The following is a 22,372-nucleotide window of genomic DNA, read 5'->3' on the forward strand; positions in this document are numbered from 1 at the left end:
TTACGCCTGGCGCCGGTTGCTTAAAGCTAGGTTAGCGCTAACCCTGGGTTAAATTTTAATCCGCTCTTTTAATTACGTGCTTCTGCACCCCCGCTTGTTTCAAAACTTTACAAAATATGATTTCTATTGAACCAGAAAATACTCATGGTTAAAATATTCAAGTTTTATGGACAAGCGATAAAAAAAATTGATGTAAAAATTTGCGTTAACCTTGGGTTAAGTTAACCAGCTTTTGAACAACCGGCCCCTGGTTTTCATCACTCGCAGATAATCGGCGATGCTCGCTGATATCAAAATTACGACAGATGCCGAGCATCGTAATTGGTGAAAACCGCTCATCGTAATGCATCTGCGACTGTCCCCGACGATAAAATGCGGCTGCGATTGATAAACCCGCATTTACGGACTTCGCCGACCATCGTAAAATGCTAATCATCCTAATTTCGAACCCAGTGTTCTCATTTGTCCCGCCTTCTTGTCCAAAATACACGAAGGACCGACAGATTACGTTGATGAAAACCGCCTTTCTGCGATACTCGCCGACTGCTACCAAGTCAGCATCGCCGAACATCGCCGTCTATGGACTGTCGCTGATCATAAGGAATAGAGCCCGCAACTATTTGAATTCAGCACATGCGAAATGCGACATTTGAAATGACGGACGGATTAGGTTCGAATCTAATGGGAATTATATTTCCATGTTAGAATAATGTTTTGATCGCGTATTGATAGAGTAACTCACCACGAGCTTGATTCGAAGGCCATTTTCGTTAAATTGGCGGTTCACACCATGGTATTTGAAAGGCCGTTTTGTCGTTTAAACTAGCCCGATTGCTTCTAAATTTAGATTTGCGTATACCTGCGACTCATATTTTTCGTAAGAAAAAATTGATGCGACTTTCGTTTAGAAAAAGGGCTAAAATCGGTACGATTTCTTTCGGAAAAAAATATCACTCCTACGCTTAACGCCATGTAAAATGAAATTCGATAATCAACTACCGTCATGCTTAGCCGCGTGCTTCTAAAAGGGGAAAGGTCTATTGAGAAAGTTTCGAAATATCAACTATACTCGAACCGTCTTGATCTTGTAGCTCAGTTGGAAGAGCATTGGACTAGCAAACCAAAGGTCGCAGGCTCGATTCCCACCGCGGTCAAGCTAATTTTTCAGCTTGCCCGGTTGGTGACTCAGAGTAGCAACATCACATATACATTTGACACACCTGAGTCTTTGCACTATCACTATAAATAGAAAGCCATTATCATTGCGTTGTTTTTAAACGTACACATATTATTGCTTTTTTATATACTCTGTAGTGTTTTAATGCGTGTATGATTTATCTGTCAAGATCAAGACGGGACTATCCGACTTCAGTGTCCGCCATCTTGGCTTCAAACTTCCGACAGAGTGAGCGTTCCAGTCTTATTTGAGTTCACTGTGTAGGTATGATCCAGGCCTCCACGCGGAAGTTTCGCTGGTAAAATGGCGGCAGTTATGATTTTTGCCTTGAAATTTCCGCGCCAGAGGCCTGGATCACACCTACAAGAAAGGCTTCATGATGCGCCATCTTGGCTTCACTCATTAATGAGGGAAAGTCAGAGTGAGCGTTCCAGTCTTATTTGAGTTCACTGTACCTACAAGAAAGGCTTCATTGTCCGCCATCTTAGCTTCAAACGTCCGACAGAGTGTGCGTTCCAGTCTTATTTGAGTCCACTGGCTGTAATGCACGCTAAAGAGGACTAAGGACTAGGCTGTGTTTACACGATGCCGGCATAATATGAAAACCATGCAAAATTGCAGGTTCGAAAATGTTCCGCTTAGTGATCGCGTTTACACGATGACGGTGCAACATTATAATGGTTTGTCATGTGGTATTTCTTCTCCAATAAGATTTTAAACAAGAATATCGCTGCCAGAAAACATGACACCGAAAAGAACTAGGAGAGAAAGAACAAGTGGATTAATTACTAATAAGTCGACATTAATTTTAGTCTTAGTCTTACCATTCTTCCAGGACAGGAAAGTTTTTCCGCTTGGCTGTATACACAGCTATGTTGCTAAAATGATCAAAATTATATTCAATGAAAAGAGCTGCACACAAGCATCCAAATTGGATGAAATCCATTTCTCTCCGTCAAATTTAAATGGCAAAAATTAATGGCACACGCGTTTACACGGTATGTATGTTGTAAAACCTTATTTAATGACGCTAGCCTTGTCAACAAAAGTTGGTTTCCACAAGGGGCGTCCATTTCCACAAGGGGCGTCCAGTACTGGTTAATGTTCTGTTTTCGTACTTCGCGATAAGGCCGAAACGGCATAATTTAATACCGTATTCAAATGAAAACGGCATCGTGTGAACGGGGTCTAATAGTAAAATATATAACGTTAATTGCATTCAGTTATTGTATACTGAGAGGTCATGGGTCGGTTGTATCAAGCCCGTTTAGCTTAAACGCTGGATAAGTTCAAAATAGAAAGCAAGTCTATTGTTTTATTCACGAAGCAAACTAAATGTTTTTAACCTTAATACAAAGATACTGTTTACAAGTACATATTCAGTACATAATATTCAGGTTAACTCATTCAAGAGAGTTGTAAGAGTGGTATTAAATTTTCACTTAACCACCGTTTAAGCTAAACGGGCTTGATACAACCGGCCCCAGCTGAAAATATATTAACCATTAAAGCGCCTGGGTACGAGGCTGTAAATAAACGGTTTCCTAGTTCCTACCGTCAATACCGTCATGCATTTTTTTGAAACATGATTATTTCCAGCCGTTATGGCGCAAAAATATATTGTTTAATTAGAAAACTAAACAACTCGCCTTTCTTTCTATTTAGAAATGAAATCGTCGGACTCGGAATATTTGGATGCACGTAACGGGATGATATATAAATAGCGATTTCTTATAATATAGATATTTATCCAAGTTGAATTTTTTAAGCCTTTTTGGAATTAAGACAGAATTTCACTTGCCAAACGGCCATCAGGACTAGATTTTTAGAGCAACCGAAGAAAAATCACATGCATTGATCGAATATTAAAGAACACTTTTATTCAAGCTAAAAGAGCTAACTAAAATGTTGAAAGCTTTAGGAAAACCAGGCTTACTCGGGTGGAAAAATAAAGAAAAGCAGATCTAAGTGTTCAGTGAACGCCATGCAAAAAGGAAATGCAAGTTTGAAATACCCCGAACAGGTATATAAGGACGTAATATCAAAATTTAAAATTTGCAGAAAAAAGTGTTGAAAATTACTTCGAGGTCTTCGAGATTCTTAGATTATTTTTTTCAGTATGTAATCTTGCCATACTAAACCCAAATACAAACTTTACCATGAAGTCGGAAGTTATGAAAGGAAGAAAATACAGATAAATGTCAAAAACACTAACCTTTTTTGACCCCCTGAGGTAGAAAGAACTTGTCTAGTTTCTTTAACTTTTTCGCCCCCTTGATATACGTTGGAACATTATATCTTTCGCTAAATCTTACGTGCCTTCCGTTTTCTCTTCACAGTAGGTGGATATCAGATAAACAAAGAGCAATGCAAAAACGAGTTCCGGCGAACTTCGAAAGCACGTTCTGTGTTGCCAGATGAAATTTCAGAGGTCGGTAAAGTTCGAGTTAAGCCCTTCGAGTTAAGCCCCCCGAGTTAAGCCCTTTTTGAGTTAAGCCCCGACCACGCCCGAGACACACCCTCTTTTGCAGAGGACTTTTAACTCGAACATAGACAATCTAGAAGACATGTCTTCTGGATTGTCTATGACTCGAAGTACGAAACACAATTTCATTATTCGAGTTTAGCCCCGGGGCTTAACTCGAAATACGAAACACAACTTTTGTTACCGACCTCGAAATTTCAAAATATTCGTGTTCGCTTACGTCAAAAGTTCACAAAAATGACAAAAAGTTCACATATCTAAATTTTAAGATCGGAAAACGTCAGAATATGTCGGGATATCGTCGGAAATTGTTGGAGATTGGATTGACCGGATTCACCGCAATTCCCCCAAAGATGATAAATACCAAATAAAAATGAGAAACAACTCTTTTTAAAAACATGAGAAACAACTCTTTTTACCAATTTTAAAAAGTTCGTAAAAAGTTCACAAGTCTTCGAAGTTCATAAAAAGTTCATGAAGAGAGCAAAAAGTTCACAAATCTGAACTTTGTTCACGATCTGGCAACGCTGAGCACGTTTTTCATAAAAGAATGATAACGAGGCTGATCTGCTATACCAATAGTAGCCCAATAATTGTGGCCCGCAGTCGTGCCAATAGAAGCGTTCCGAAAAACTGGTCAACATTTTTCGGAACGCTTCTATTGGCGACTGTAATACTGATATATAAAAATCCTAACGACTATATAGGATTTTCGCTTGGTGCACATGAACGTAAAAGGAATGAAACTTCGCAAATAAGTCACAAGCAGACGGAAGAAGCTGTTCGATAGGGTAATTTTTACCCCCGCGGGCCCCGCGCCTCGAGATCTATTTGCTCTGTCTGCCCTTGTCAGTGAACTCAATTAGTCCATTTCCTCTGTGTAAAGAAATTGAGTTCTCTGGCCCTTGCACAAAACGAAAGAGTAATTGTTCGTAATTGCAATTTGTCACATGAAGTATCTATTATACGCTTTGACGTGTGTGTGGGCTCAAGACTCGCCATGTTGTTTGTAATCTAAAATGAACTAAACTATAAAAATTTCATGATTTCTTGGAAGTGTGTACACTTGTCTCTTTCGTTATTATTTCGTATTAACCAGAATGGAGCTAAGGTAAAACCGTTGGAAATCAACTCAGTTGGAAACTTGGAATACGCATACAAATTCGGTGATATTCTATTGTAACTACAAACTGCAGTAAAGTGATTGACGGTCTAAAAGCCACCGCAATATGGCCGAATCCTTCGATTCGGCTGCTGTTTCAAAGCATTCCTTCTACTGGACCGGAATTTGAGAGTTGTACTGTTGACGAATATGGAAGGGGAAACGAATACTCACCAACGTCCATGGAAAAATAAAAAACGAAGGGCAAATAAGCAGAGCAGAAATGAGAATGCTGAAAACACAATAGATGGGGGACAGAAGAAGACACAAGAAAACGGTGGAAAGAGACAGAAGAAACCACTGAAGTTGGTACCGGTAAGTTGAGGAGAGGAATTTATTGTGATGTCTTATAATCCTATAAACCTGATAATAACTGAAATAAAGAGTCTGTCATGATTGAAACGTTTGCATAGGCAACCCAAAAGTCATCTTTAAAAGGAGCTGCCATACCTTTATATGGCTCTAGTACCCAACATGCACTTCATACAAAACAATGTTTTTCGAAAACCAACTCAACTAATGTTTCTCTACTCTAGGAAGAAACCGAGAGAAAACTTTTTTATAGTTAAACTAACTAAAAAATTTCTCCACAAAAGCAAAGCTTATCGCATGACATTTTTCCAAGACAAGGAATATTAATGCAAAAATCCTCCTTTACCATGAAAAATAATTCTCTTTACCTGTGAGCAAAAATATACTGTATCTGGCCATCTGAACCACTTGTTCGCCATTGCAAAGACTGTTTAGCCAGTGCCAGCGCAACTATTATAGGCCAAAAAGTTGACAAGCTTGCGTTCTAGGCTTAGCAAAAAATAGCAGAAATTTTTCAAAACTAAACTTTCAAATGTGGATGTGTGAAGGGTGATTTAAAAAAGAAAAATGTGTTTGGTTGATTTAAAGTAAATTTCTGGTAGTCCATTTACTAATGTTGTCATCAATGTCATGCATATCATATTTTTTGTGATTTTATACATTAAGTGGGCACTAGAGAACACCTACAGTACCGTAACCAGGTACATACAAAATGTTAGAAAGCTACTATACTACTCTAGGTAAATTAAGTTTATCTAACAGATGTAGCTATTCACCTTTCCATTAGAAGGTTATTGATGGCATGCTCACTAAGCAAAGTACCTGAATTAAGAAAATTGGTGCATTTATAAGTTGTGGTGTCAAACAACAGCATGGCCATTCTTTTGACCCCTTTAAGCAAGGCTTGTAGTTAAGCTCAAGTTTTGTAGCCTTGAGTCATGCTGATGCAGATGTTGTTGTAGATCACATTTTGATATAACAAATAGCCGTCCAATGGATGGTAGATGTATCTATTTGGTATTATTTATCTATCCATCTGATTTGGTATTGGTGAGTTTCACCAAGCATTTTAAACAGCCTGGATGATTTGTTACAGATGTACAGCATGAATGGCAAACTCATGCAGAGACGGCAAATCATATATGCAAATGAGAGTTCGGATCTTATTTCAAGGATCATTTGCCTTAATGTGGCATATGGCATTTATATCATGCACCTTCTTTCATGCAATCTCAATATCATTTGTGTTTAGGAATTTGTGGTACAGAATTTGCCAGTACCAGGTCCACGGCATCTAGCTGCTCTGGGCAAGCATTTGAACAGTGTATCTTCAGACTATGGCCTGTTAAAAGAAGATTTGGATTTGAGATGGATGGTTTTCAATAATGTCAGAAAACTTTTTGAACAGAAAATTAAAGGTACTGGTTTTGCTATGGATTTGTCTCTAATGCACTGTAAGAGCCTATAAAAATCTCTTTTGTGTATCTATTTCATGTGAACATCACCCCCAACTTTTTGTTCTTTCTTAAAAAAATCATTGGTGAAATTAAACACATTAATCGAACCCGCAGCAAAATTTTCAAGAGTATTTCAACTATACAATTATATTTAAATGTCTCAATAAAAAATTATGTAAAAAATTACATTTTGACAAAGTAAACATTTCACTTTGTTCATTAGCGTACATAAATTAGGAAAGCTTTTTGACTAACAGTCCTTTAATTGTAGTCCTTCTGCATGACAGTCCTTTTACATGACAGTCCTTTTACAGTAGCCATGTAGATTGAAATGCCTCTTATAATTTCAATTGGAAACACTATTTCGTTTTTCAAGGACTAGTTAGAACTAATTAACTGGTCACTAGTTCTAAAGTCTATGTACCGCACAACGGGAAATTTGATTACCATCAATGTCTTCAATATATAGGTTGCACTCTACGGCTATATGGTTCTTCGAAAAGTGGTCTTGGTTTAAAAACTAGTGATGTTAATATAGACATGGATGAAGAAAATGAGGTGGAGTACATAAGAAAGTGTAGAAAATATAGAACCTATAGATCGAAACAGAACAGATTATGGTAGTTCAACTTGTGAACTACCATAATCTGTTCTTTTTTCCTGTAGTAAGGGTCCCGATTTTATCCGCATTCCGCAACTGAAGTTTATGTCAGGAATTTTCACCTCTTAAATCCAACAAAGAATACACTGCCTTACATTAAAATTTTAAAAGGAAATCACTTCAGTGTGGAAAATCACAACAAAGTATAGTAATTAATTTTTCAACTGAATTAATTTCAACTGAAATAGTTCACTTTTTGTGAAGACGGGGCAAGTGCACAAAAACATTTTGTAGTGTCTTGTTCATGTTATATTTTTATATCAATTTTTCATGGCTTCCCCACCTTTTAATCTCTGTCAAACGGTCGAGGCCATGCAACTGCAGTTGTAGGCAGTCTTCACCTTTCCTAGAGATTTCTTTTGTTTGGCCTTTCTGTACTATTGAGCAAATGGAAAATGTAGTTTTTTTTTCATTGCCAGATTAGTGCTGTATGCGCATTTTCACATTGTCACCAGTTTCCTTTGCTTTAATTGCAGGAAAAAATTCCTGGAATTTTTATTGCATTTTTAAAAGTACTTCAAGGCTGCGGTATGTTATTTAAAGTAGTACTGCTGGTTTCCGCCGGTAATACGGCTGGTATCAATTTTTTGGGCATAATATGTTAGAAAATTAAAGGTCTATTTCTGATCCACCGAAATGCACTGTTTTCAGTGGTTTAAACTGTTCTGACCGAAGCTAAGGAACATGACAATTATACCGACCAACTTAAAAACGATATGCCTCAGGTAACATTTAACGTGAAATTTGCTGTTATTTAGAGCAATTCACTGAAATTAAAGAACAGTTTGAAAGTAAATGGCCCGTTATCAATTTTAAAGATGTTGACAGGTATAGCCACATGCAAGAATGTTGAAAAATATGTATGTGACATTTTTCGAATCATCGATATTAATACAGTTACAACAGTTTAGGCGTAGAGCATAACATCGCAATAAGTTGATAACAACTGTACTAATGTGCTGTAAAGTACAATGTCTGTACGTGATGAAACTATTTATGTAAATTCACTAGTTGTGTTTTTTACCGTCATTTAACTCACATCAATCTCGTATTTGTTTCCGATTTTTAGTGGACTAACATGCAAAGTTAGCGCTGGAAACACTTCTGTAAGTATCTCTCGTAATTTAATAGCTAATTACAGAATTAAGATAGCTATATAATTAATGCTCGAAGCGCATCCCTCTTTGCTACAAATATTGCAGTATTTGCCAATTGCCAAACTGATATTTAATTCATTTCCCTAGATTAAGCTAAATACTGAACCACAAGTATTTATCAGTACTGCATGCATTGCACGGGATGTACAGCTAGCCAAAGAGCATCCCAAAATTTGTCAAATTAGAAAGTTGGGTTGCGAAATGTTGAAAATGAAAAAAAGCTGTGCAAATTTCGTAAATAAATTTGTACCATTCCGCGTGAAAAGGCGCTACCACTCTTCGAAAAGTGTACGTACGGATAGAACTTTACTGATATATTCTTTTCATCAGGCATTTTTTACTACTTCACTCCTCAAAGTTTATGGCGACCTAGACAGCCGTGTCAGACCGTTATGCCATTGTTTTAGACTATGGGCAAAGGTAATCAATGATAATTTTCAATGTCACTTAACAAATGTTTTTGAGTGCCTTTACAGTCACCAAAAGCCTGCATTATATACATTGCGTATCTTTTCAGATTTGTCAGGTGGATCGTCCAAACGCCGGCACCTTGCCACCTTACTCGTTTTTTTTAATGGCTATCCATTATCTGCAACAAATCCAACCTCCTGTTTTACCTGTCATCCATGAAAAGGTACGGAAATATTAAGTCGAAGTCAAGCTCTGCGCATGAGTTATGCTCATAACAATGTGAGATGTAAAAATTGCGAAAATTTCGCATGCTTCGAATTTTTCTGAACATAAACACTAGTTCATATTATTCAGTTATAATTATTATAAAAGAAATGGAAAGCATTTTCCCGTGTTTATATACCGTTATAGCTAAGCACGCCTAGGAGTTTTGGAGAACTCGAAGTAACGTGAAAAAACTCGACGTACGGGCTCTTTTACCAACTGATTATTTCTCGTTTCTCCAAACTCCCACGCGTGTTTCTATAACTGTATATAAACACGGAAAATGTTTTCTATTGCTTTAATTAATGTGACTCTCCGGTCTGTACAAAAAAACTGTCAGACATTTTTTGTACTGTATACAGCCATCGTACGCCTGGTTAATATTATATGTAATCATATTTCTATGTATGTAATCTGTTAATGCCCCTGATTTTTCTTAGCTTGCTATTGTCGACTATTACGACTAAAATATGTGATCTTTTTTCGCAGTTTGGGAACGAATTACCCAAATATTTCGAAGAAGGCGACTCAGGGTTACTTGTGCTTCTGGTAAGTTCAAAATAATATTGTTATGACACAGTAGGGTGAGAAGCAAACCTCCCATACAGCGTGTAATAGCGTTTGGAAGCAATTTTTCTTGCTTTTCAGCAAAAGATGTGGAAGAGGACAAATACACTGTCTCTTGGAGAACTTTGGCTCGGATTGCTCAGGTGTGTTATATACTAGTTTTTTTTATTTCTCTGTAAAAAGCATTTCGTTATCAATGAACGCATTTATATCTGCATCTAAATAGTTGTTTTTCGCATTTACCTCCTTTACCAGAATAAAAACAAATTTTCACATTCAAAATGACTTGTTCACGACAATTACGATTATATGAAAACAAGCCCTTAGCATGCTTTGCTTAGCCTTTTACGATTCAGCATGCTGTGTATGGTTAACTGTATTGTACAGGTATTGTTCTGGGGCAAGTTGTACGAAGGCTGGATAGCGCTATCCACCGGATAGTGATTTTTTTAACCGTTCTAAAAATGCTTGAAAAGCAACAAAATTTTAGCTTGGGCAGCAACAATTATTAAAGAAGATCCTCAATTTAGGAACACTAAGGTTTAATCAAAGTTTCAACCAACAATAGGCGATTTTAGAGCGATGGAAAAATCCACTATCCGGTGGATAGCGCTATCCAGTTTTCATGCAACCGGCCCCTGGACTGGTTGTATGGTATATTCGATTTATCGGCACTGTTAAAATGGTGTTAAAATGGGTACCCGCGTACACCTGTACTCGGCCTTTGAACACTAATGAAATCGAATACGAGTACCAAGGTCACCGTATCGTGCTAAAAGTATAAAGACTAGTATGAACGGGGCTTTATTTTTAAGGTTTAAAGGTTCTACGTAGCTATATTAAGTCAAGTAGCCATGAAAAGCGTGTCGACGACAATAATTAGCTTGCATTTCCACCTTAATTTTTTCTGTTATTCTGTTGATGAACACTTTGATCTTTTCTGAATCAGTCATAAAAAATATATCGTATTGCAGGTTTTACACCAACTACGAAAGAAACGAGTTATGCATCGTAAATGTTCGTCGAAAGAAAGAATTAAAAAGATCAGAAAAATCCTGGGGGAAAAAGTTCAAGTTAGCCATCGAAGGTACGATGCTAGGGTGCATAATATAAGTGGTATATAATAGACTTAGCTTGAATGTTGTTTTCTGTTGAATCTTTTTTAATCTGTAATTTAGTCATCGTCGTAAACATCACCAGTCGTTTTGATTGACCTGCTAGTTAACAACGTCATGCGTTAATCAACAACATGCTGATTTATAAGGGGTTGTCGTGTTGCTATATTTATTAAAAACAGCGATGAAAAAAAGTTGGTATAGCTAACTATACTACATCCCCTGCAGCCAAATCCACCTAAGAAAAAGAAGATATAATTACTTATCCAGACATGCCTATAGCGTACACTTGTTGACTGTACCGCAGTATATGATCATGAACCTCGCTGATAGCATAGCTTAATGAATAGGTTTACTGTACTTTGATCAATAATAAGGGTGTATTCACTTACGCCCGGCTTCGATGTCGTGTTATATCATGAGCTAAACTTATAAGCGAAAATGAGCCCAAACAATACGTCCAAACCGGGTTTAAATTTCATTGAAAATATTATGCTAATATAATAATAGAAGTAATTGTGAAATATCGGGCCCAGCCGGGGGGGGATTGATTTAATTCGAAGGAATTTGTACTTAGTAATTCATACTCTTATCGTCCGACCAAAATTTTTTACAGATCCATTTTCTTTAAAAAGAAATGTTGCACGCACACTGATAAAACTCAACGGTAAGTCCTAAATTTAAGCGAGCTATGTTCAGGGTGGTCGCGCAATAGAAGCCTTTGAGAATTCGTATACGGCATCGACCGCATCGTTAGACATATTTTTGAAAAATAAGGGAGTGCCTATTATTTATACCAACACTATGTACAAAAACAAAGATATGGGGAATTCATGCAGGAGGAGCTGTTTTCATTTTAGCGGCATGTGCGGCAGGTACCATAGAACCGTCCGAATATATTTGTATATATGATAATTATATACAATGTATAGGTATATTAACTGATTATTGACCGAGCGTGCGGTCTTTACTGTGGAATATCAGACCGAGGCTTTTTAGCATTGGTCTGATATTTCGCAGTACAGATCGAACAAGCGAGGTCGATAATCTGACTATGATATGGCTGAACTGCATAAGACATCCGGGACACTAGTCCAGATAGGGAATATAGATACAGACCACGGTCCAGATATGGGCTTTTCGGACCGCGCGTCGACCAATCAGAATACAGGATCTTGAAAAGCAATATAGTAAAATATGTTATTATACATTGCAGTTGGTAAAAGCAATTTGATTGGCTAATAGTTAAATTGCGCAATCACGCAAAATTCAGGTATCTGCTGGTAGATAACTGAGTTATAGTACTCGACCAATTTTTTTTGCATTGTCGAATACAAAAACTTGCAATCCAACCTTGTTTTTAGCATATCGATATATAATCGAGCATTTGAACGTGGCTTTGGTGTATTTTTCTGGCCATCCCGATTTTCCATTGACAGGTTAGTTAATTAACAAAACTCGTTACGTGTGTATACATACATCGCCCTAAATATGAAACGAAACAATCTTAGAACTTCTTCATCTTGCAAACATAACACAAATATACTTGTGATGTTTACGCAGAATAGAATAGATTATTGACGGAGAAGCTTAAGCATGCATCAAAGAAATATATATTCGACATTTCTTGTTTGATTGTTTTTTCCGCTGTCGTAGTGTACAGTACATGTATATAATTGTGAACTGCAGTCGCTTTGCTGTTCTTTGTTTCTCTTAAGGCCTAGAATAATACTTTTGTCCTATTTGATTATTGCCCAAAATTAAACGTTTGTGCATTGATTTTACGGTATACGTAAATGGGCAAGTGCAATTATTTAGATTGGCCCGATTTATACTAGGGACGGATTATCCGTCTGAGTATAAACACACGTCAAGGCGAACTACTCATTCAAATTCATCTAAATAGACAAACTATGAGGATAATTCGCGTTGACGGATGATCCGCCTTCATTTTTGCCCGTGTTTACACACAGACGAACTAGAAGACCAACTATCTTTCGCTTGCCCAAGTTCGTCTAGACGAATGATCCGTCTCTATCAGGCCATCAATTAATATTGTGATGGCAAACTCTGCGAATCTTTACTAGCAGGCAATTTGGTGAAATATAACCAGGAACAACATGTTCCAGAAAACAACTTTTAACCTCAACCTCGAAATATGAGAGAAAACAAGACGACAATTTTGCCATGATATTAGCAATATATTTCAAGACTTTGAGAATGACTTTAAAGGATGTTTGAGAATATATGTATACATACTTTCAGTTCTAAAGTTTAGGTAGACTGTACCTCTCAATATTTGTTGATTTAGCTTCTCAGTTAAAAGAAATTCAAAGCAATGACCATCACCGGATAAACGATCCTAATGATATGGAAAAAGGCAGTGCTTCGAAGCACGGAATTCGCCCTCAGGATCCCGAGATTGAACATATTGACAGCGATGAAGATAGGCGACAAGTTGAACTTGATGATGAAATTGATGGTGAAGTTGAGGATGAAAACGGCCATGAAGCTGGTAATGGAAGTGACAATGAAGATTTGATTGATGGTATTTTTGCGATGGATACGATTAACGACAGTTCTATAAGTGATAACGACGGTGCTGATTCTACAATCATTACAGACCAGTCACTTTTGGAAGATCCTTGTTCTCCCCGCGAGATTGCTAATATCGATTCGAAGGTTGCAAAGGAGGCATTGTCCGCTCCATCTTGTGATTTGCTCGGCGATTGGGAAAATGCCGAATATATTTTTGACGATTCGGTACTTCGTAAAGGAAATACTCTTGACACGACATGTACGTTCTGCGGCGAGGAGGATCATATTGTTGATAACTGTACCGCTGATCAGGTCACCAGAACGGTAAAGCCGTTGCCACTTATGCCTGATTGGTTTAAAGATGTCTTGACCAAAGTCTGTTTTTGTTGCAAAGGTAAGATGTAGGTAGCATGTATAAAACGAGCGTCTGATTCTGCTCTTAACGACGAGCTTAAATTTCACGTGCTCTTTGCCCAAATAGTTAAACATAATAGAAATTCTGTAATATCGACCGGTCTCTGAGCCACATTTCCCTAAAATTCGTCGAAGTGAATCACATACCATATACATGCAAAGTTTTTGGATTTACTAAATGATTTCATTTGCGAAAATAGTGTATTAATAAATTAAACTTTTCAACACTAAAGTTATACTAAAACAAATAATCGCCACAGACTCGGTGATCACAAGCCCACATTCGCCTTCGCCTCCGTGAGTATATAAGCTGTTTCCATGTTTTTATTTTAGAGGATTTCGGTATCACTCAAGAGGACGTTACAAAACGGCAATTTTATCTCCGTGCACTGGAAACCTATATTAGGAACCATATCCCGGGTAAGTATTAAACAATTACTTTATGGTTTCCGTGTTTGGATGGCCTGATCCTAACACACGAGAATGCTGCGAGAGTTATAAAGAAAAGCGCGCGCAATACGCAATAAACGAGGCAGGCAGTCAGTCAGTCATGGTGTAAACTTCCGGGGAACTATAGTGTTGATTTATGCTTATAGTAATTTTTCGTACGTGATCAGTAATGTAAAGTTTTTAAATCAGTTTACTTGTTTTATGTATTAATTCTCTATCCCTTTTTCTAAGTTCATAAAAATGTTGAAGAATCTCGCCCGTTGCTGTAAATTTTGAAACATTGCTTTTCCCTGGTGTGGGTTTTGTTTTTAAAGAATCTACCCCCGGAACACCCGATTTTTGTATTATACGCCGCAACTGCGCATGTGCCGTCAGGCCTTAATCAATATTCACGATGTAAAGAAACGAGGAGCGACGAGTGTTGCTGGAAACGTCAGTATATTGTTACTGGCAGAAGTTAAAACGCGACTCGTTTATCTTGGGACCAACGTCTAGCTGCTTAGGTATTAGAGGCATGGAAACTTTCATAGCAGATCTGGTTAATTTTTATATGCAATGTTTATGTTTCGCTTGTAAAATGGTATATAATGCTTACTGTGCATCTTTTATCTTCTAGACGCTATGCTGCATTTGTTTGGCTCGTCTTGCAATGGCTTTGGTTTCACGGGCAGTGATATGGATCTTTGTATGACATTGGAAGGCAAGAAAAAGAGCGATATAGACTGCATCGAATACATCACACGACTCGCGGCAATGCTTAGGAAGAACCCCGAGTGCTCGGACGTAATCCCCATCACTGGCGCCAAAGTGCCCATTGTAAAATTTTTCATCAAACATGCGAAGGTTGAAGCAGATATTAGTTTGTATAACGAAGTAGCTCTGTGGAACACAAAGTTGTTAGCGGCATACGTTCAAATTGATCCTCGTGTCCATGTCCTGGGGTGTACACTCAAGATTTTTGTAAAGGTTAGTTGCAACATTATTCACCATGCATATGGTATAGCCTTTCCCATGCAGGATGATCGTTCTATTTTTCGATTTTTAAACCATATTTCAAGTAACAGAGTAGTCTATATTCTTTGGCCAAATTATGGACAAGCAAACCTGATTAGTCTGAACTATCTTCCAATAGCGATAGCGCATAGTCAATGGTTGCTATTTTTTAGACAAATTTTAGAGTAGCAAACTGGATCAGTCTTGACCATCTTTCATTCTCAAGCTCCCAAGGGTGTTAAGAAAGTGAACTGCACTTGTTAGGTCAACTGTATCTGCACTATTTAGCCAACGTACTGTCCAGAAACGTGCAGAAGGGCCGGGAACGATTATCTTGAGAATGGTCTACTGCATACTTCAGATTGTATACCTGCATTCTCCTTTTTCTCCTCATTGCACTGCGTATTGCTAGGAGCGGATTACATTGCTAACCTTTTTGAACTAGCTAACCACTTGTGAAAAACCCCAATCTAATTGCTCAAGCATTTCGCAGCATGATATTCTTCTTTGCCATTGCCGAAAAGAGGGGATGGCGGAAAACCTTAGAAGAGTTACTATCTTATAAATTATATCATGCACGAGATTTTCCTACAGGTCAGGATATTTAGTACATTACGATCATCCTTATATTCCTATGTCAACGTTGCGCCGTATCTGCTTAGAGGGAAAGTTTACGATTTCTAATTGTTTGTATATACAGCTATGTGATATCGGTGATGCTTCAAAAGGCAGTCTCTCGTCGTACGCCTACATTCTGATGCTATTACATTTTCTGCAACAACGTCGCCCACCAGTTTTACCTGTTTTGCAAGAGCTGTATGATGGCAAAGAACAACCACAGAATATTGTTGAAGGACACAACTGCTGGTTCTTTTCCGATTTAAAAAACTTGGTAAGCGAATCCTTCAGCAGTGTTAAGTTTTTGAACAACTAGGATTGTTGCGTACAGCAACTTTTCGCCGTTTATTTACTTTTGATTATTTCTTTAAAGACAAAGTAATCAATGTGTTGTTTAAAGTGCCCCTGACGCAAAATGCAATTTTTGCACCATGGAAAGTACGCATTTGTCCGAGTGTTATGGTGAAAGAATTTTTCGATTTTGTAAAAACGAGAGCCGTTTGAATCGATATATTTTTGAACCCATGGACGTCGTAACAGAACACTGGAACTAGCGATTTTAGTGGCGTCACGCAAGTGGTTCGCTGCAAACTCACTAAGGTCCTATGCTGTTTTTAATACACAGTATTTCAAATATTGTCGACCGCAGGATCCAATTTTTATACTAGCTATCAGGGTTAGGGTCAAAGTTTATACCTTGCACCGTCGAAAAAGAAGATGTGAAGAATACCAGCGTTCAGGTTTGATGCGCGCATGCTATATGATAGGTTGACAACGACTTAGATTTATACCCGGTTTAGCATGTTGTGAAAAGCCGCTAGATGACGGTCAGAAATGGCCAGAAACCTATCAAAAGGCACAGAGCAAACTCATAACAAACTGCGTATAACGTTTGAAATATCGGTAGACGAGTAATATATAGCGAATATTGCCAGTCATCACAATAGTCAAATGTCGCCACATATTGACCGCGATGTGTTGACTTTTGTCCTTATAAAGGTGAAAGTGCGGAATCCATAAATGTCGTCACTAAGCGAAATGTCTGTTTATAGTTTTGCAGATAGATACAGTAAATGTTACGGAGTCACTTGTATGCGACCAGGACGCGAATTTAACACATGTTGTTGTTTAACACATGTTTCCTATGCCATATTCTCTCAACGATCGACATAAATAAGTCAGTATGCTTATACATATGATACAGAAACACGAAGCACTCAGACTCACTTGTGTGACGTCAAAAATTACCCTCGTTCCAGTTTCCTTATTACCACGAACATGTACCACCGAAACCCCCAATTTTGAGGCTTTCAAACGTCTCTAAAATTGCGACGTTTTCATGAAATCGAAAAATTCTTTCAGCGAAATACTCGGACACATACTCGGAGTCCTTTCCACAGTGTAAAAATCGCATTTTGTGTCAGGGGCACTTTAATGACAAAGAATTAATATTTGTATCCTTGGGTTATAGAATTCATATACTATTGACTTTCTTATAGCAATCCTGTCATACATACAGGGTGTCTCATAAAAAACTGAAGCTGCGTTAATTATTATATAGTATCATCAAACCGGTCAAAATACGAGAAATTTTTTTTGTTCCCTCAAATTGTGTTGGAATGTTTGTTGAACTATTTCTTTTTACCCTTGAGCTTCGTAGATAAATTGAAACGTCCTAGCTGTTTCTAACAATTTAGTAAAATCTGTCCCCAAACCCTGGACGTATGATAACGTCTTCTGATAATTTTTGTTCGTTCTTCTTCGTTTAATACTCAGTTCTTTCCGATAATTTGTAACATTTGTTGTACCTGGAGTTTTAGAGTCAATTTGCTCTTTAATACTTCTGAGACAAAATTTTTCTTTGCCTGGCGTTTGGCGTTTTATTTATTAATCTTAAACTCTCTAATAAACGACGCTAGCTGAATCTTCTCACTAACTATTTTCAGAGAACAAAATGGACAGCACAAAATAAGGAGAGTTTCGGTGAATTATGGCTGGGATTTCTTCGTTATTACACAGAAGAATTTGATTATCGTCGCAATGTTGTGTGTGTTCGTTACCTCAGGCCCCTGACGAAGTTTGAAAAGCTCTGGAATGGGAGACAAATATGTATTGAAGGTTAGCGTTCGAAGCTTTTGTATAGTGTATATACATGGAAGTAACATGACCAACCATACAGCATCAATTAGAGTGCATGTATAGTCAAAAGATCACAAATATTAGCCTCTCCGTAAAAAGCAAACATTTTAAAATTAAATGTTTCCAGTAAACATATATCTTATCGACGTACAGCTATACTATATGAGCACATGGCTTTGTGGTCACTGCGCTTTTGGTTAAATATGCGAATTTTCGGATTCCCTTACAAAATGTAACATGTTAAAAGATAAAAATCAAATTATTGAATGTTTTATTGCGTGCTTTTTATCACTGACAGAAACTTCTCGAAACACACGGTTTTTAACACTATTGTAGCTCAGTTTCCGCCTCATCATAATGTAATCACAGCGTCAGACCAATGTTTTTGGTTAATCATCTTCAGATGTGAAAGTAAACGGTTTACGATCCTGTATTCGCGTGTAGCTTTCTAGAATGTGAAAATGCTGACACCTAGTGCCTAGCTACCTCTGGCGCGCAGCTACATTTTTCGTAAATTAAACTTTAAACACAATATCGTTCTACTTATAGATCCCTTTGTTTTATCGCACAACCTTGGAGCCGCCCTCACTCTGGGCATGGTGAAATACATTCGTTCAACGTTCGAGAGGGCTCGTCAGCGCTTCGGAACCGCGCGTGAAGATATACCACGAGGTATTCAGGATCGACAGCGCTTTTTCTTCGACACGGTTTACCTCACCGATGGACGCCTGCCTCCGACTGGAAGAAATTGCAACATCTGCGGAAAGATCGGTCATTTGGCTAAGGAATGTCCCTTTAATAATAGATCAAAGCGAGGGAAAGGCCAGAAGACAAAGGATGAAAAAGGCGAACAAGGTAAGCAAGAGAAGGTTCATCAGGAGAAAGCGGAAAAAGGTGAACAAAATGAGAAAGCCTCCAAAGGCAACCGCGAGGGAGATGCACAAAGCGCACCCGAGAAAAAGGAACAGAACAACGATCGGAAAAGCATTGAGAGACCTCCAGAAGGAATTAAGCAAGAAATGTTGAACAAAAGCAAAATCCAAGGTATACACTATCCCTTTATGGCAAAATAATCGGTTGCGCGATTTATAAACTCATTATATAATCCTATACCTACAGCAGGGGTACTGCCTCATAGTTCTCTTTACGGTATTAGGAATTTGCAATTACTTATGAGAAGTTATATTAACTCCATTATATAGGCATTATAATAGAATTTGCAGGCCAAGATTCAAAGTGCCTATATCATGGTTGCGGATTTGTGATATATAGAAAGTTTAAAGTATTTTAAAAAACTTTACAATGCATTTTGTGATTGAAAACAATTGTCTTGATGGATTCATTAGCCTTTAAAGTCACGTCAAATCGGGAATTTCGTGCAACTGAAACAAAAGAAAACTGATTTGGCAATTCCCGATTTGACATCATGTCCGTCAAAAGGCTAATAAATACACCAATACAAACTTTTTCAATTACATAATGTATTGCAAAGTTTTTTAAAATACCTTAAACTACCTAAACTCGATCATTACATTCTAATTATCGCCACAGAAATATTTTATGGGTTGCATATGTAGTCGACCTTGATATTGCTAATCGAAGAAAAAATGCTCAAATGTGCTCTTCTTGTCTTTGTTTTATATAAGAAGCAACCAAAGTTGTTCAACATCCTCCCGTGAGACAGACACCCCCTACAAAAGTAAACAACCCGAGCAACATTCCAGTTTTCCAAAATTCTACAGCCTATCCACAGCCACAACAGACAATATTACCTACGTTCCCTTTTTCGGCCACGCAACCACGCCCGATGCGAATGAACTCCCCTCCCGGCATGTGGAATTATTTGCAACCCCCTTCGGCCGTGAGACTTCGCTCTCCAGTCGCGGCAATGCCACCTCTGGGTATGTTTCCGAGAAACCGTTTGCCATATCCATCACACGACATGATGCCCAGGAATATGGCGCCAGGGTCACCTCCTGACAAACAGTCTTTGCCTGTTAGACCACCAATGTCACCCTTAAGTGGACTGCACCCGTCTAATTCTATGATCCCATGCACTCGGCCGATATTTTCTGAGGTTTCCAGTGGACCTCGATTCGTACCTGCTGGTCCCCAATGTGCAATAGGTCCAGGTGCGCAGCTATTTGGAAGTCCAGACAATCCCTTTCAGTTTGACGCATTCCAGAGAGATAACATGCTTCTGATCAACTCCCCGCCTGTTTACCAACCATTTGAATCTCCCCAACGAGTCGAGCACAATCCCTTGTCACCAGTGAGCCGTAGTCCGCGTGTCATCTCATGCGAGGAGTTAGAAAGATATGACCATCCTCAATCTCCACAGGAGGACAAGACTTATGGTTTCCAAGTAGCAGAAAAAGGCGAGACAATCCCTGTTCCAACTGAAAAAGTACCGGATATAATCCCCTCTTTGTTAGATGCACTACGCACGATGAATGTAAATGAGGGGAGTTCTCCCGATCAGAGTGCTGATCAAGACGAAAGTTCGGCCTTGAAAAAGGCAAGTAGAGACGATGGACTTGGCAGTGATGACGCAAACGTCGAATTCAGACAACCCCCGAAGGTCCAAAATATAGCTACGGTAAGAATATGTAGATTCATATACTCATATCCAATCTCAAGAAACAAACGAGATATTATGAATTTGCCATCCTCCACAACTTTGCCCTGAATTTTTGGTGTGGTCTGTGACCTTTGAACTCTACACTTTTTCCTGCAAGAATCCAAAATTCAACAAATTGCTATGTCGAACAGTGTTTTATCATGAGGAGGAAGTGTTATTATTTTGTTTCAATTTCTTGTTGTATTTTTGAAGTTATATAAATATGTGCGAAGAAAACGTTTATATCGATTCCCTGAACGGTATAAATCATTGCATTTGCCTTTACATAGCAATAGTGATTCTTTTTCTTGTGCCTAAAAAGTTATCCAAGGTGATTTATTTTGATGTAGATGAATCCAAAAACCACCAACAAAGGTGACACGTTCACGTTGAATTCAAAAAATAGACAGAAAAACAAACGGAAACAGGAAGGCGGCCAAGCGGAGAAGGATAGCGGTTGTATGAAAGAAAATGATCTTGTTAAAGACAACATTGCATTCCATCGGGGACTACCATCTCATAATCCAGATGAAGAAGGAGAAATATCGAAGCTTTCAACTCACTCCAATAACGTTTCACCGCAAGAGAAAAAGTCTAGCGAACCAGAAAACCAAACACATGTTCAAAATGTTCAACACGGCGAGCAATTGCCAGTAGGGCAAAAAAGAGAACGGAGGAAACCACGAGAGATTAGGATTCGTTATAGAAATCCACGACCATTAGCACCCGCATTTTTACAGAAGTCGCATCCGCAACAGCAACATGAAACGCATCAGCAACATTCTCGTCAGCATCAACAACATCAGCAGCAGCTACAACAGGAACAACCACAGCAACAGCTACTGCAACAAAAACAACAACAGTCACAGCAAGACAGACAAAAACAACACCAACCACAACAATCACAATCACCGCAACAAGAGCAACAATCACAGCAACAAAAGCAAAAACAACAACAATCACGGAAACAAAAACAACAACAACAGCAACCTCGACGACAAGCTCCGGAACAAAACCAACAACAATCACAGCAACAAAAACAACAGCAGCAACAACAACAACAACAACAACAACAACAACAACAACAATCACCAGGCAAGCATCAAAAACAGGAAAACCAAGACGCGCATAAACAACAAAAACATTCAAAACAACAACAGAGGCAAAACCAAAATACACCAAATGGAAGGCATTTCATAACGACAGGTGATAATGAGAACACGCCGACCGTGGATAAAACCCAACTGGTTGTGAAAGTTACCGGAGATCTCCGGGAGGTGAATGCCAAGATGCCTCACGAGCAAAGTCCTGGGGGTAATTTAAATAGAAACCCCAGGCGAAAAAGATCGCGACAAAAGAAATCACCTAAAACTGATGACGCCAAATGATGTTACGCAAAAAGCTAGCCTATATAGAAAGAGGAAAGTTGACTTTTTTAGTTCATATTTTGTTCCTTTTTTACCTCGCTACACAAAATCATCCATTTTATTGAATAGACGTTACCATGTTTTTAGCTGTGACTTTAAAACCAGGAATTTTTTATCAAAACTTGAAGTCGGTGTGTTCAGCAGGAATTTTACAGTATAACCGTAGATTCCCCCACGCACTATTTCACCAAGAATATTTTGATTCGAACATTTTTCAAGCTAACGAAATTTAATCAGAAAAATGTCCAACTGCAATCTCTTTATTAACATCGTTGAAGTTGTGTGTAAATATTAACAGGAAATAAATTATAGTTTAGATCCCATCGCTTTTATTATGTTTGTGTATATGTTTCCATTAATAGAAGTAAACAAGGTCAAAAGATAGAAAATGATTTTAGAAACTGT

General features: G+C 38.2%; 1 protein-coding gene across 1 annotated transcript; it reads left to right on the top strand.

Moving 5' to 3' along the window:
• The first annotated feature begins 4,330 nt into the window (after window positions 1-4,330).
• Window positions 4,331-22,287, top strand: LOC114524174 (terminal uridylyltransferase 7-like). The gene is made up of 21 exons (XM_028545304.1): window positions 4,331-5,139; window positions 6,389-6,554; window positions 7,063-7,151; window positions 7,731-7,782; window positions 8,013-8,082; window positions 8,324-8,360; window positions 8,742-8,831; window positions 8,929-9,045; window positions 9,576-9,635; window positions 9,735-9,796; window positions 10,628-10,740; window positions 11,385-11,435; window positions 12,133-12,207; window positions 13,080-13,700; window positions 14,054-14,140; window positions 14,787-15,136; window positions 15,864-16,055; window positions 17,728-17,899; window positions 18,470-18,964; window positions 19,567-20,519; window positions 20,891-22,287. The coding sequence occupies exons 1-21, from the start codon at window positions 4,975-4,977 to the stop codon at window positions 21,926-21,928; spliced, it is 5,055 nt and encodes a 1,684-aa protein (XP_028401105.1). The 5' UTR covers window positions 4,331-4,974; the 3' UTR covers window positions 21,929-22,287.
• The last annotated feature ends 85 nt before the right edge of the window (window positions 22,288-22,372 follow it).

Source organism: Dendronephthya gigantea, unplaced genomic scaffold, assembly GCF_004324835.1.
Source record: "Dendronephthya gigantea isolate DGI-Jeju-01 unplaced genomic scaffold, DenGig_1.0 000030F, whole genome shotgun sequence".
Lineage (NCBI taxonomy): Eukaryota > Metazoa > Cnidaria > Anthozoa > Malacalcyonacea > Nephtheidae > Dendronephthya > Dendronephthya gigantea.

Coding starts and splice junctions, on each gene's coding strand:
- LOC114524174 (XM_028545304.1), top strand. CDS start 4,975: ATGGAAGGGGAAACGAATACTCACCAACGTCCATGGAAAAATAAAAAA. Junction 7,152..7,730: donor ACATGGATGAAGAAAATGAG/GTGGAGTACATA, acceptor CTTTAATTGCAG/GAAAAAATTCCTGGAATTTT. Junction 7,783..8,012: donor AAAAGTACTTCAAGGCTGCG/GTATGTTATTTA, acceptor GCTGTTATTTAG/AGCAATTCACTGAAATTAAA.